At 41.6% G+C, this 16,137-nt stretch overlaps 3 protein-coding genes across 4 annotated transcripts; 1 reads left to right on the top strand and 2 right to left on the bottom strand.

Annotated features, from left to right (window-relative positions):
• Positions 1-438: 438 nt before the first annotated feature.
• On the bottom strand, positions 439-2,028 carry LOC116169252 (lysosomal acid phosphatase-like). The gene is made up of 3 exons (XM_031485288.1): positions 1,778-2,028; positions 1,633-1,731; positions 439-1,589 (listed from the first exon to the last, which is right to left on the bottom strand). The coding sequence occupies exons 1-3, from the start codon at positions 1,880-1,882 to the stop codon at positions 546-548; spliced, it is 1,248 nt and encodes a 415-aa protein (XP_031341148.1). The 5' UTR covers positions 1,883-2,028; the 3' UTR covers positions 439-545.
• A 6,889-nt stretch (positions 2,029-8,917) lies between these two features.
• Positions 8,918-10,311, bottom strand: LOC116168643 (prostatic acid phosphatase-like). Of its 2 annotated transcripts, none has more exons than XM_031484575.1 (3): positions 10,141-10,311; positions 10,005-10,100; positions 8,918-9,953 (listed from the first exon to the last, which is right to left on the bottom strand). In XM_031484575.1, the coding sequence occupies exons 1-3, from the start codon at positions 10,249-10,251 to the stop codon at positions 8,931-8,933; spliced, it is 1,230 nt and encodes a 409-aa protein (XP_031340435.1). In that variant the 5' UTR covers positions 10,252-10,311; the 3' UTR covers positions 8,918-8,930. The 2 variants fall into 2 exon arrangements, with proteins under 2 accessions (XP_031340435.1, XP_031340436.1); XM_031484576.1 differs by having other exon boundaries at positions 10,005-10,092; positions 10,141-10,310.
• Positions 10,312-13,943: 3,632 nt separating this feature from the next.
• Positions 13,944-15,717, top strand: LOC116168852 (ceramide synthase 6-like). Its single transcript, XM_031484844.1, has 4 exons — positions 13,944-14,321; positions 14,375-14,495; positions 14,548-14,750; positions 14,798-15,717. The coding sequence occupies exons 1-4, from the start codon at positions 14,134-14,136 to the stop codon at positions 15,360-15,362; spliced, it is 1,077 nt and encodes a 358-aa protein (XP_031340704.1). The 5' UTR covers positions 13,944-14,133; the 3' UTR covers positions 15,363-15,717.
• Positions 15,718-16,137: the final 420 nt, after the last annotated feature.

Below are 16,137 nucleotides of genomic sequence, written 5' to 3'. Positions count from 1 at the left end.
CTATTCATTCTCTATGCACTGATTAAAATTGGTTGCCATGACTACAACCGTTTTCAAGTAATCAATTATCAAGGTACCATCTGCATCCGCCATTTTTTTTCTTAAAGTCAAAATAACTTAAAAACCATAAATGGTAGATATCTGGGTATCAAAAGAAGTGAAATTTCACGTAGAATCCAAAAAAGCAATAAAAAATGGGGGTTGCCATTTAAAATAACGAAATTACTATCTACTTCCGGCATTTCCGGAAGTGCAGCCATTTTGAAAATATTTTAAATCGATTCGGCCTTCAGAGTATAAAGTACAAAAGAAACTTTTAACTAAAGCCCCCAAAAAAACACCCTGTATAAAATAGGAAATTTTGGTTCTTGCAAGTTTTTTTTTCTCTTTCTTCTATCTGCAAGAACAAGAATACTCAAAACAAGAGCAAAGAACGTATACAATATCCAATAATTTAATTATTACAAACTTTTCCCCTTAAACAATAAACAATAACAAAAAGAATTATCACATTAAAAAAATGTGTTCGTTTAAGTACAATTAGATCACTCTTCCTGGTTTGGTATCCTAAGGTAATTAACAGTCTCCCTCCTCCGCCTGGACCAGACGATGCTAATAATAAAACTACAAAGCAACACGAACAGCAGACCCATACAGCCCAGAAAAACGCCGGTTTGCAGCGTTCCAAACTGAACCATACCCAAGAACCTCGCCTCGCAGGCCGACTCCCACTCGCCGTCGGACAGCCGGATCCGGTCCAGGATCTCATTGAACGTGTCCAGGGGACAATCAAATTGGCAGTCTTTCAATATCATCCTCTGAGGGGTGGTGGAGTTCTTGTAGAGGATGTTGACCAGCCGGTTAACGCCACGGGCGCGCAGCTCGAAGAGAATCGTGGACGCGTAGGGTGGGGAGTGGCGGTCAAAAATGCCGAGGGTGTTCAGAATGTCGGCGATGGTCGTGTCGTGAGCGGAGAACATGTGCATTTTCGGTAGAGAGGCATTGTCGAACGCTTTGTATATCACGTCCATTAACGGACCGGTCCTAAGCAATGCCAGTTTGGGGTTGTAAGTGTAGAGGGCGAACGACATGTCCGCCCACCGCGCCATTTTGTGGGGGTAAACCGATTTGGTCCACTCCGGTAGTGTGTGGTTATGTAGCTCTTCGATGAAGAGCGTGTTGTACAGTTGCTCCAAGGTTTCCAGGTTGTAGATCTCGTTGCCCGTATTCTGAGTCAAATACTCGTATAACTCCCGATTTTCCCGTTGGATGTCGACAAATTCGCGTGTCGTAAACAAGGCCTGGTAAAGCTGCCTGTATCTCTCGCACGGTTTCTTCATTGAGAGCACAGGATCGAGCTGCTCGGGTACCGTGTGAACCGGAACCGGTTGCCATGCCAGGTTGGAGTTCCAAGTTTGATTTGCATCCGGTGGAAAAAGACCGGCCAAGTTGCACTGAGCCGACATTAGGGTGCGGTCGACATCTGTTGACCGTACGTAAATGTCCCTGGGGGAGAACTCCTCCGGTAGGAAGTTCTTGTACCGTTCTCTCAACCACCGCCCCAAATCGTACTGCTGCCGCTTTCCAATCTGTAACAAGCTTCTAGAACAAGTACCGAATGTAGCATACTACCTTGGTCAACTGGCCCCACCCCATTGGCCAGTTCGAGGGATCCTTGTACGGGTCCGTCTGGTATGGACGAATAGGAGCACGGTCGCCATGCCTGTAAATCTACAAAACAACGGTATCACAGACACGGAGAAGATAATGTACGAACCACAATCACAGATAAGAGGGTGTCTTCCACTTCACAACTGGAATGATTGATGAGACCCTCCGAGACGAGCAGCAACAAAATTACACTACGAGGAACTACAAACATCACAACCGTTCCAACTCGTCCGATCGTTTTTTAAAGAATGACGTGATAAAAGCAAACTGTGGAAACATACGTACGTGTTGGAAGTAAACAAAACATCAATTGATAACCTTCACATGTTGATAAGCACAATTATAATAACAATATGTGACGTGAAGTTAGCCAATGGACACATTGGACTAAAGTTAGGCAACGAGGTGCCACATGGATCATTCCTTGGACCGCTTTTTTGCAACTGGACGCACATTTATTTTCCCCACACCGTTCAAAATCTTTTGACGCTTCCCCAAAACCCCCGGTTTAACATTCTTCTTCACAACGTATAGTAGACTACACTGGTGTATGGATGGGGATCTTCCGTCAGGAAAGCAAGATTCGATGTTCTTTGTATAGAACTATTAAGCGAGTCCTTAGGGCACACGCCGGTATTTGTACGTAGTCGCTCTTGAAGTTGTAATGTTCCTAGGGGGGTTTATCAAGCCTACACTGGAAACGTTGACTTACTCTATACTTACGGTTGGCAACTCTGGCAAAAACTACAAGCAGAGCCACCTACCTTTCAAGTCGAAACGATGGTAGTCTCGCGGCACTTTTGAATTTGGATGACAGTCGGTTCGATATGGGTGGCACAAATGGACTCCTACGTTGTGTAATCGGTTCTTTTATGTGTTGGGACGTGAGACATAATTGGGAAGGGAATTAAATAAAAGACAGAACTTGTGTGCGTAAGAAATGACAAGATCAAATAAATATATTAACGCACACACAAGACCATGCCAGGGAAACCTTCTACGGGACTAAAACCCTGGCACAGGCCACAAAAATACATGAAATAAATCACCTACAGCAATAAAATGCAAGAGAAAATACACATAAATAAAACATCTCAAATGGTATGATAAAAATCAGATAATCAAATCAAATGCAATTAAACAAGTTCATAAAAACAAAATACACAAGGCATCATAAATGCAGTGGAAAACATGATAAATCAATTCAGTGCAAAAAAACATCAAAATACCTGTACGATCAATAGAAATAACACAACTCGTCAAATACACAAATTGCATGTACACAGGAAACATGTAAATGGTGTGGCTCTACTCCATCCTTCAGTTAACATAATTTTTAACACGAAAAGTACATGTGAGAATGCCATTGGTCAATAGCAAGTATTCATGTGAAAATCGATTATCGCTCAAACAGAACATATTTTAAATAGAGGAAATGTAAATGAGAGGGCCCCCACTCGTATTGCTAAGATGTTAAGAACTACAATCCGCACGAGACGAGTAGGCAACATATACAGCGAAAGATCTAAGTGCATTAGGTACCTACTCCACGGAGACAGAATTACCCACTCGCACACACAAACATCGAAACATCAAATAAAAGAGTCCCCCTTCGTATAGCTAACGCACAAGAACTGTAGCGCGCCACGAAACAGAAAGTAACAGATACAGCGAACAATCAAACTGTATTAGGTACCTACTTCCCTCACGGAATAGTTATGGGTCAATCGAACAGAGCAACATCACACCGATAATCAACTCCTCATGAATAACAGAAGTAAATACTTAATTAAACAAAATAATGGCATAATCATCTGTACAATATAAGATACAAACATGATTCATCTAACGGTACTCAAAACAAAGGCATGGAGTACGCCATCATTCAGATATCGTAGTTTATGCAAAATCAGCAAAATGTAAATATCAAATTGTGGCAAGAAATTCAATGATTAAATAGCTAGTACAGGAAAGAATAAAATGGTTACTACCTGTAAATACACCTTCAAAACACCATCACCCAAAATAATCAAGAATAATAAAAAAAACCGGGAAAGCGTGTGCCTTCCGTCGGCCTCGTCGCCATCTTCTTCCCATTCTCCTAGCTTCGTTATGAAAATCCCCTAGTATTCGGCATCTGCGCAAAACGGTCGTTGGTTATATACAGAGCATATTATATTTTTGTTTCAGATGTAAATGTGTGTTGCCTAACCATCAGAGTAGATTATCACAAAGTTAAACAAAAACCTTTCATTTTTACTTGAAATAAACCAAGAATAATAATAATTAGCTCTTCCACTTCTCTCGCCCGTTAGAAGTTCAGAAACGGGACCCATTTTCTAAACGCAACTAGCGTACCTTTTTAAACGAATGATAAACCTGTATTTTTGTCACGTGTTCGATTTTAAACACTAACGGAACGCAACTCTTAGGTTGGAAGAGATATGTTTCAACGGCGCGGCGCTCGCACTTTTCCTAATACGTTTCTTGTTATCACTCGTTACCTATCGCCAGATATACTTTCTTTATGTTCGCTATGAAGCGGTACTAGCGTATATTTTCCTATATTTATGAAAATACAAAATCAAAACCAAATTTTTGTAACCGACTAATAAGCGACCACTTGTTAGAGCATAAAGACCAGGTGCCAAATTCTTGGCAGAACAGTTTCCTAGCTCAAAACCAACTTTTGTTTGTGTTTAATACTTGTAATTATTAATACCAATAATTCGATCATTGTCTAAAGTCAAGCAACGGTGCTCCCGGTTAGTCTTTGAATGGGCAACGCGATTTTTTGCTCATACATTTTATTTGCTTTCATTAGAGGGACCTACCATGAAAATTTCGTTTAAATTGCTTCATTAATAAGAAAGTTGCGTTTTGCGCATGCGCAGTACGATTTTTTGCTCGTGCATTTTATTTACAGTACAACCTCGTTAATCCGAATAGATTCGGACCACCTACCTTTCGGATTATCGGGAAACTAGTGAAAATAATAAATTTGGACACAAGCATTAAGAAATAAACTTTATTCTTTTCAACGTCTTTAGGGGTGTCATTGTTGTTACAAGGAACGAAATTATTTCGGACTAGCGTGTATTTAGATTATCGAGGTTGTACTGTACTTTCATTAGAGGGACCTACCATCAAAATTTTGTTCAAATTGTTTCATAAATACGTACGTACATACAGACGGAAGAAAATTTTACTTTACTTTAAAATGGTCCAAAACATCGACATTTCATGAATTTTGACATGTCCAATAAAGGGCTATCGCAATAGAGGAAGCTAAAAATAAAACATCTGAGAGGTTGGTGTAGTTCTGAAGGCTCTTATGGACAAATACTTTGCACTGTGCCGTTCTTATAAGAAGATATGATATTATAAGTAAAAATTCAATTGGTCAAAGCGGGTTTCAAAGCTCTTAAATACCCTTAAACACGTGTTCTCATACGATCTTAAACATTTTTTTAAGGTGCTAAAAACAAAGGTTGATGTACCTCCAAATAAATCGTCAATAAAAAAATAAAAAAACATTTTTTTTTCACCTACAAATGTAAAATCTCATGGGAGATCTTAAAGGCACGACATTTAAATAGAAACGGGCCTTTTCCAGGCGGTGCAAATGGAACGAACATAACTTTTAGGTCCGTAGAGATCCTAACAACCGCGCTCAGTCCAAAACGTTTCTTATGATCGCCAGACTTACTTTCGTTCAAGTTTACTATGAAGCGGTACATGTGGAAATTTTCCTATGTTTAACAAAAAAATTTTATAAAGGCTATACTATTCTTTACGCCTCACTCCTTTCGTCGTCATCCTTGTTTCAAATCTCCCTCACTTCCTCTACACACTTTTTCATGTCTTTTTCGCAGTAATCATTTGACTAGATTACTTTCCATCAACTCACGCATGCCCCATACCTCCCTCCTTATGTAACCTCCACTTCTCTATTGTAAGCGTCTTTCAACCCCCTTCGGGATTTTTTTACACCTTGTACCTCCTCTGCAGTAACTGTTTTCCCCTTTATTCGTATTCTCCACGATCCTTTTTCGTCATTCCTAATTTAAACCACCCTCGTTCCCCCACATTTGTTCGCGTTTCCTTTGACGATTCGTATTCTTCGTACCACTAGCAGATCTTTCGTTGAGACCTTTAATTAGAATACAATAAGAGATAAAATTAATTTGTAACCCCCCCCTTCATGGCCTGCGTCGCTCACTGATCTCGACAGAGTCGCACGGGAATGTTATGGTTTTGGTAACAAACCAATTTATTTCGATGAGACGTTTCATTAGAATACCATGAAGGGTAGAACGCGTGCCCCCCCCCCCCCCCCCCCATTTCCTAAAGTTTAACTTGACGCCACTATGCAAAATCTGAGACCAATTGGTTGTCGTATGTAAAAGTTGTGCACGATTTACTTTCAAAAACAGCATCTCAGGAAATAATTCGTGGAGGGGGGGGGGGGCCCGTTTTAGACAGCGAAATTTGATGTATAGGCTACCTACTGCAAAAAATTCTAGGACTCGCAGACAATAGCACATTTTTTTTAATTCTTAAAAAATGCGCTAAAAATGTACTAATGTTTGCGTTTCGTCCCCTCCGTCGGGGAGCCACGTCGGCGGTTTTGACTACTTTAGGGGAATTGTTCTAGAAGCCTGGAAGTTTTTTTTTGGCAATACATTCTTAACCCTTTTCATGGTAATGAAACTGTGACAAACTTATGCAAAGGGAGTCTTGCTACTAGGAGAACATAATATACGAAGAGGTCTTTTTCTAGCTCTGTCAGAATTATTTCAAAGCTTTCATTCGAATTAAAAATTTGCCAATTCTGTATCAGGATCATATGAGTGCGAGGAGGTGTTTCTTTTCCTAATACTACACCTGTTACTTGTCGACAAACTTATGTAAAAGGTGTCGTGCTACTAGGAGAACATAATATACGAAGAGGTCTTTTTCTAGCTCTGTCAAAGTTATTTCAAAGCTTTCATTCGATTTAAAAATTTGCCAATTCTGTATCAGGATCATATGAGTGCGAGGAGGTGTTTCTTTTCCTAATACTACACCTGTTACTAGTCGACAAACTTATGTAAAAGGTGTCGCGCTACTAGGAGAACATAATATACGAAGAGGTTTTTTTCTAGCTCTGTCAGAATTATTTCAAAGCTTTCATTCGATTTAAAAATTTGCCATTCTGTATCAGGATCATATAACGTGCGAGGAAGTGTTTCTTTTCCTAATACTACACCTGTTATTTGTCGACACACGTAAAAGGTGTCGGGCTACTAGGAGAACATAATATACGAAGAGGTCTTTTTCTAGCTCTATCAAAGTTATTTCAAAGCTTTCATTCGATTTAAAAATTTGCCAATTCTGTATCAGGATCATATGAGTGCGAGGAGGTGTTTCTTTTCCTAATACTACACCTGTTACTAGTCGACAAACTTATGTAAAAGGTGTCGTGCTACTAGGAGAACATAATATACGAAGAGGTGTTTTTCTAGCTCTGTCAGAATTATTTCAAAGCTTTCATTCGATTTAAAAATTTGCCATTCTATCAGGATCATATAACGTGCGAGGAAGTGTTTCTTTTCCTAATACTACACCAGTTATTTGTCGACACACGTAAAAGGTGTCGGGCTACTAGGAGAACATAATATACGAAGAGGTCTTTTTCTAGCTCTGTCAAACTTATTTCAAAGCTTTCATTCGAATTAAAAATTTGCCAATTCTGTATCAGGATCATATGAGTGCGAGGAGGTGTTTCTTTTCCTAATACTACACCTGTTACTTGTCGACAAACTTATGTAAAAGGTGTCGTGCTACTAGGAGAACATAATATACGAAGAGGTTTTTTTCTAGCTCTGTCAGAATTATTTCAAAGCTTTCATTCGAATTAAAAATTTGCCAATTCTGTATCAGGATCATATGAGTGCGAGGAAGTGTTTCTTTTCCTAATACTACACCTGTTATTTGTCGACACACGTAAAAGGTGTCGGGCTACTAGGAGAACATAATATACGAAGAGGTCTTTTTCTAGCTCTATCAAAGTTATTTCAAAGCTTTCATTCGATTTAAAAATTTGCCAATTCTGTATCAGGATCATATGAGTGCGAGGAGGTGTTTCTTTTCCTAATACTACACCTGTTACTAGTCGACAAACTTATGTAAAAGGTGTCGTGCTACTAGGAGAACATAATATACGAAGAGGTGTTTTTCTAGCTCTGTCAGAATTATTTCAAAGCTTTCATTCGATTTAAAAATTTGCCATTCTATCAGGATCATATAACGTGCGAGGAAGTGTTTCTTTTCCTAATACTACACCAGTTATTTGTCGACACACGTAAAAGGTGTCGGGCTACTAGGAGAACATAATATACGAAGAGGTCTTTTTCTAGCTCTGTTAGAATTACTTATTTTAAAGCTTTCATTCGAATTAAAAATTTGCCAATTCTGTATCAGGATCATATGAGTGCGAGGAGGTGTTTCTTTTCCTAATACTACACCTGTTACTTGTCGACAACGTTATGTTATACGCCTTCGTATTTTTTAAATTTTTAGTTACCTGACACACGAACACAAGTCACCCCGGCAACGTTTAAAAATTTACAAATGGATATTCCCTCCAAAACGAAATAGACTTGAAACAACGCGATGACCTGAAGTACAGTAGAGGGAACGTAATGCAATATACACTCAAGGTGAAAAACAAATTTTGGGAACAATGGGATGTAACTCGGTGCAATAAAATCATTTTGTTAAGAGCAAGACGGAAAATTTCATGGCCTTGTAGGCAAATTCAACTGACGACAAAATAGCGAATCGCAACTCATTTATCGCACATATTAGATTAGATTAGCATAGTCTCGCTCCCGAGATACGTAACTCGCCCCTCGTTCGGCGTTTTGAGCTTACATTTGAATGTCGAACGCAATCAAGGGATTAGGTGTCGTAAAACTGTAGAGAGCTTTCCCCTCCTAAAAATTGCGTGGTTGCCAACTCTCAAGAATGTGTTCATCTACATTTTTCCTATCGTCGCTCATTTACTACTTTTTTAGGAGGATCCGCTGGCGTAGGGCCAAGGGCAGTGACTCGTAGTGTGTTTGTACTGACTTCTTTCCGTAATTAGACGCAGCCACAATCTCATCCGACGTAGCGGTTGAGGTGTCCAAAGGGAAATTTGTCATATTTGTACACTCAACCATTTAGCAGAGGAGGTAGCAAACAAGAAGTGACCTGATTTGTTAACAACTTTATCAGAGATAATTCTCCATTTCGGGTATTTTTACATAATTACTTCGACTTCTGATATTGCACACGACTAAAATGCCGTACATAAAAAGCGATAACAGCAGGATTGTGATGAAAAAACCAAAAAGAGCACTTTGAGCGGTGCTGCGGCTACTGCGTAGCGGCATGGTGCACTCCAAGACCCAGTCTTCGTAATCCAAGCGAATTTCGTCCAGGATCTTGTTGAACGTCTCCAGAGGACAGTCGAACTCGCAGTCCTTCAGAGTGATATTCGTCGGCGTGGTGGAGTTCTTGTAGACCACGTTGACGTACAGCTCGTCACTTTTAGAACGTAATTCGAATAGGAGTGCGGCGCCGTAGGGTGGAGAGTGGGGGTCGAAGATTTGCAAAGTGTTCAGGAGATTGGCGAGGGTCGTGTCATGACCCGAATACATGCGCATTGCCGGTTTCGAATTAAAAGAGGCGTCGTTGATGTTGTGGTAGATTTCGTTGAAGAGGAGGCCCGTCTTCAACCGTGCCATTTGAGTAGTGTTAGTGGAGAGGGTGAACTCGTACGATGCCAACTTCCTCAGTTGATCCGGGTAGACTTTTTTCGTCCAGTTAGGGAGGGTTAGATTGTGCAGGTCTTCCACGTGGAGTGTATCGTATATGTCCTGCAACCCTCGGAGGTTGTGAACTGGACGACCAGCATTTTGGGTAATGTAGTCGTACAACTCCTCGGTGCCTTCGTCTAGATCATTGCTCACAAGGGACTGATAAAGCTCTCTGTGTCGCTCGCAGGGAACTTCCATCGCAAGCACAGCGTCATTAACCAAGGGGGTGGTGTGGACTGGAATCGGTTGCCAGTTCAGTTCGCTATTCCACGTTTGGTTGGGATCTGGTGGAAATAGCCCAGCGAGGCAGCATTCGGCTGACATTAAAGTGCGATCGTAATCCGTCGAGCGAACGTATGATTCGCGGACTGTGAGTAAACCACCGTATCGCTCCTTCAACCATTTCCCTAACTCGTACACTTGCACTTTGCCAAGCTGAAAATCACGCATCGTGATTGGTCGATTACGCATCCACTACCTACTTACATTAGTCAACTGCCCAAGACCCATAGGCCAAAAGGTTTTGTTGTATGGATCCGTCGGGTACAGGGACACAGGCGCCCGATCTCCATGCCTAAAGAACTTCAAAAAAATAGCGCCCCTTCTCGCTTTTAATACTCACAATAATCACCGCGCGCAGATGTTCCTCACCCGTACTACTCGCTCTCGGGAGTTCCACCAAAAAAATGACCGTCGCAATTGCCAAATAAAATTTGAGTCTCATTTTTAGCATTTCGGTCCAGCAAACTACGTGCCAACGTTATTCAAAGCGACGCAGCGTTATCGTTTTCCTCTAATCGACCGCAATGATAAACGCTGGCAATTAACACCGCATTATGCAAGGTGAAACGGGGCTTAATTGGGGCGCGTTATATAATAAATCCCTTGCTTGGTGTTTCTATAGTTTAAAAGTTAAATCAATAACAGAAATGATCCAAGTTGAACAAAGCCCCCCCCCCCCCCTTTAAAAAATCTGAAAAGTTCTACAAGATTTCGTAAAACTGCAAGGTCATATAGTACATAAATTCAAAACCGAAACGTTTTTATAAGCAAAGTCCTACCCCTCGGACAGGTAACTTGTCCCTCGTGCTAGATATTCAAGCCTACAGGAGATTCTAGAGCAATCACAGCCTTAAATGACGTACCTACTTTGGTTACAGTATTTGGACATTGGTGAAAGGGATTTTCCAGTGACGTAACTAATAAGCGACCTTGTTTATGTTGGTTCTTTGGTAAACATGTTTGAATTCATGTCTATGGCATAACAGAAATAACCTACCCTTAAAAAATTGCATCTTCTAAACGCATTGGGACGTAAGTAATGAGTGACCATGTTTGTGGTGCAAAGTGCAAAGAAGTTATTCACGTCTGTTGTAATTTAATCACGTTGCGAGATGTTGGCGAGTGGTTGATGGTATTTTGAGGAACTTATTTTAATCATCTCTGAGAATTTTTTTTGAGTGGGGGCTTATGGAATACTCCTCAAAAAGCGAAACAGTTCATTTCCGAAAAAAATGAGGGGTTAAAGCCACCCAGCAAAGAATAGGGACTCGATAACCCTCGCGGTAACCCTTTCTCTATACCTCTGAGAACACTTACGGTATTGGGGAGTATTCCTATTCCATACCCACCGGTAATACTTTCTTCTACAAACCGTTCAGACCTTAAAACTCGCATGACAGTTGTTGGGAGGGACTATATGCGATCCTTTTCTCCGTATCGCAGAAAAAGTATACCGGCGGATCTAGGGGACTCGACATCGACATTCGGCAACTTTACTGTCGTGTGTACTGGGGGGGTACGTAGCAACGGGGGTTCTGGGGGGGCCTCTAGCAAAACTAAAGAGTCGTTTAGTGCATTATATATGGTTATCCAGAAAAAAAACCAAGAAGACAACGAATACTTTGGTATTTTTGAGGAGGCAGCTGTCCCTGACAATCATTTAATCGTTTAATCTCTAAAAAATGGAATACCCCCAGCAATAGGTACCCCCCCCCCCACCAACCCCAAAGAGACCATTTCCGAAACAACACACGACCCTTTCCCTACAACTCTCTGTACTCTTAGGTATTGTTCTGGGAATGACACTGAAACTGTCGTAGTGCGCGGGGGGGGGGGGGTGTATTCCACACCCTCCAGACCCCCCGCTGATAACTTCTTCCACAAACCGTTTAGGCTTTAAGACTAGCATGACAGTTGTTGGGCAAGGTCTACAAGATTCTTCGGGAGGGGGGGGGGATTCCGATACTTCCAAGCGAAACGAAAGAAGAGACCATTTCCGAACAAAAATTGGTGAAAAGTGGCGATAAACTCGCAGTGTTCTGAAAATGACACTGAAACTGTCATGTGTACGGAGGGGGGGGGGGGGTTCATACCCCCCCAGGCGCCCAGTTAATACTTTTTCCCACAAACCGTGTAGACTTTAAGGCTTGTATGAAAATTGTTGGTCAAGGCTTACTATGACTTATGAGATCCTATTCTTCGTACCGCAGAGAACGTAGTACCTACCGGTGATCTGAGGGATATGAATAATCTCCAGCCGAGCAAAAGAGACCCTTTTCGAAAAAATATATGAACAGCGACAGGGGTTCCAAACAACCAAGCAAAAAAGGACCCGATAACCCTCTTCTACAACTTTCAGTACTTTTTATGGTAGGGTTCTGGAAATGACATTTAAACTGTCGTGTGTTCAGAGGGGGGGGGGGGGGTATTAGCTATATTATTTGCCCCAGTCCCCCGGTAATATTTTCTTCCACAAACCATTTAGGCTTTAAAACCCGCATGATCGTTGTTGGGCAAGGATTATGAGATCATTTTTTCCGTACCTCAGAGAACGTAGGAGTGGGGGGTATTGAATACTAGAGACAATTTCTGAACAAGTATGTAAGGCGGCGGTGGATGGTTCAAAAGTGCCCAGCAAAGAAAGGATGCCATAACCCTCTCTCTCTATAACTCTCGGTACCCTCGTGGTGGGGTTCTGGAAAGGACAAAGGAACTACCACAATACAATACTGTCGTGTGTACTGGGGGTACTCCACACCCTCCAAACCTCCCGGTAGTATTTCCTTCCACAAATCGTTAAGGCTTTGATCCACATGACAGTCGTTGGGCAAGGATTATGAGATTCTTTTTTTTTCTTATCGCAGAGAACGTAGCATCGAGGGGTCTGAGAGGTATGGAATTGCCCCCCCCCCCTGACACCCTGACAATCATTTTGTTTGGTCGCTAGTTTAATCTGTAAAAAATGGAATACCCTAGCAATACCCCCCACCACAGTCAAAGAGACCGAAACAATATGTGACCCTTTCCCTATAACTCTGTGTGTACACTTATGGTATTGTTCTGGAGATGACACTGAAACCAGTCTTCTGGGGGTTATTCCATATCCTCCCGACCCCCCCCCCCCCCCCCCCGTAATACTGTCTTTCACAAACCGTGTAGGCTTTAATACTAGCGTGAAAATTGTTGGGCAAGGAATATGAGATCCTTTTCTCCGTACCGCAGAGAACGTAGCCCCAAGGATCTGGGCTGTACGAATACCCCCCCCCCCCCCTCAGCAAAGCGAAAGAGACCCTTTCCGAAAAAAATATGTGAGGTTCCAAATCACCCAGCAAAGAAGGACTCGATAACCCTTTCTCTATATAATTCTCAGTATTTGTATGGAAGTGTTCTGAAAATGACATTTAAACTGTCGTATGTACTGGGGGTATCCCCCCTCTCAAACCCCCGCTTATTTTTCCGAAAACCATTTGGGCTTTTTAAGACTCGCAGGACAATTGTTGGGCTAGGATTATGAGATCATTTTCTCCTTATCGCAGATAACGTAGCACCGGGGGCTCTGGGAGGTATGGAATACCACCACCGCCCACCCCAACGAAACAAAAGAGATCATTTCCGAAAAAAATATTTAAAAAGCGACGGGGGTTCACCTATCACCGGGACTGAGGGGTGTGGATGCTCCTCAGAAATACCTTCTTCAATGTATTATACGGTGGTCCAGAAAAATAGGAAACAAGAAACTCATACCTACTTTTTGGTCTTTTGAGGAGGGAGCTCCCAAACATTCATCATTCATTTCATTTGGACGCTCGTTTAATGTTGAAAAATGTTTCTTTGGTTCCAATTTACGGCCTACCAATCAATCTTATCCATATCTTTCCAATTTTCACCATTGCCATACTCATATGTCTATGATTTCCACCCTGTATTTAATACGCTGGTTGTATTCCGGTTCGTCATCATATGAGTCATTGTCACGTGTTTGGAATGCAGGCATTTTTCGACTGAGGCAAAACAATAAACAAATGCATGTTGCAAAACAAAAATTTAAAAAACGTCATTTTTTTCAAAAAAACCAAAATTGTACAGGGAGCTACTGACAATCTCCTATGAATTAGTGGAGAGGTACACGTATGTCGTAGATAAGAACACCTCAACATTGCCCTGTTTCAAAATGGTGCGGTAGGGTGTTGCCTTCCTTAAACGAAATATAAATTAATTTTTCAAAATTTTTCACCATTTTAGCTCATAAGTAATTAGAAATGTCGTTTTAATTTATTTAAATTAATTTCGTTTCGTATTTCTACGTAAAAAGTGCATTTTCTCAACGTAAAAAATGACCGGTGTGCTTCAAAGTATCATGGACGGATTCTGGAGCGAGGATATCTGGCTGCCGCCTAACACGACGTGGAAAGAGATCGCCCCCGGCTCGAGCGAGGAAATCCACTATTCCAATTCGAAGCATTTATATATTCCAATTCCTCTCGCATTCCTCATGCTCGTTCTGAGATACTGTCTGGAGCAGTGAGTTTTGAGGTTAGGTTCGGTCTGTCGCATTACCCGAGTCTTTCTTCCAGCTATTGGTTTGCTCCGGTCGGCATCTCGCTCGGCATCAAGAGTTATAGGTCGAAGAAGGCACCCCCGAACACCGTCTTGGAGAAATCGTACTCGCTACACAAGAAACTAAATCACAAACAAGTGAGTCGGAACGCGACGGGGTGGTTTATATCCGATCGTGTGTGTCTTTCAGATTCAGGGATTAGCGAAACAGTTAGACTGGACCGAGCGAAAGGTCGAGCGATGGCTGCGTTTGCGTCGGAGCCAAGATAAACCGTCCACTTTAGTGAAATTTTGCGAGAACGCTTGGCGTTGCCTCTACTACCTCTGTAGCTTTATTTTCGGTCTAGTCGTGCTATGGGATAAGCCGTGGCTGTGGAATATTAACGAGTGCTGGTGAGTGTCGCCCGTTAACTTCGCAATAAGTGATTTTTGGCCCAAAGGTTCACATATCCGCATCAGAGCGTCGAGGCGGGCATGTGGTGGCACTACATCATATCGTTGACCTTCTACTGGTCGCTTTGCTTTAGCCAATTCTTCGACGTGAAACGCAAGGACTTCTGGCAAATGTTCATACATCACATCGCGACCATCGTCCTGATGTCGTTCTCCTGGGTGACGAACCTGCACCGAATCGGCAGTCTGGTCCTGATCGTGCACGATTGCGCCGACATCTTCCTGGAGGCGGCGAAAATGGCCAAGTACTCCGGCTACCAGAAGATATGCGACGCGATATTCGCGATTTTCACAGTGTTGTGGATCGCGACGCGACTCGGCGTCTACCCGTTTTGGATTATTCGAAGCACGTCGATCGAGGCGCCCAAAATCGTCCCCATGTTTCCGGCGTACTACATTTTCAATGGACTCCTAATCTTACTGCTCGTACTTCACATATTTTGGACTTACTTGATATTGAAAATCGCCTACAACTCGTTGAACGCCGGTCAGATGGAGGGCGACATCCGATCCAGCAGTTCCAACTACAGTACCGACTCCAAATCTCAATAACAATAATTGCGTTTTTCGCTTTAGCCTGTTTGTTGTTATAATTTGTTAAGCTTTCCTTTTTTTGTTAAAAAAAAGACTTAGTGTAATTGCTTGTTGCGGAACGGAAGGACACTTGTATGTGCATACGGAACCAAAGTACGATTTTTACAATTTCTAGTACAATTCTCTTAAGGCTTCAACTATTTAAACGTCTCTCGCTTGTTAAATCTTCGACAAGTCGACAACTTTCACATTTTTAGATATATTTCGAAAATACATTGTAAGATTGCGATACCATCACTTAATGCATTTAACTCATATCGTAATGGTCTTTGTTCAACTAGTAAAAAATGGTAATAAAACGAAATGGTGTAATTATTCGCTATCTTAAAAATTTCGCATGGTAACTGCCTATCTAAATTGTTGGATGATTCCAAATCACAAGTGCTTGCACTTGAATTACATACAAAAATCTTTATTGGGAAATTTAAAAAGGTCTTTGGAATCTGTTTGAGACTCCTACATTTAATTACAGTGAGAGGTTTCGCCTTGTATAAGTTTTTTTGAAGGGGTCTTGGCTTTGGATTTCGCATGATTTAACTTCAATGCGGAGTCACGTGTATGAAAAAATTCGTTTTATAACTTTCGTTTGAAATCGTTTTCATTTTTGGTGTAACTGTTTGCTCAATTTATGGTTATGTTTTGATTACATGGTCTTGAGCAAAAGTTTCATTTATAAAGGAAGGAAGTGGTCCACAACTCTGCGCTTGTCTTGGTCTTAAGTAAACTCCTTGGG

This window comes from Photinus pyralis, unplaced genomic scaffold, assembly GCF_008802855.1.
Source record: "Photinus pyralis isolate 1611_PpyrPB1 unplaced genomic scaffold, Ppyr1.3 Ppyr1.4_LG4, whole genome shotgun sequence".
Taxonomy (NCBI): Eukaryota; Metazoa; Arthropoda; class Insecta; order Coleoptera; family Lampyridae; genus Photinus; species Photinus pyralis.
Note: the sequence above shows the minus strand (reverse complement) of the source record. Positions and strands in the feature narration are given on the sequence as shown.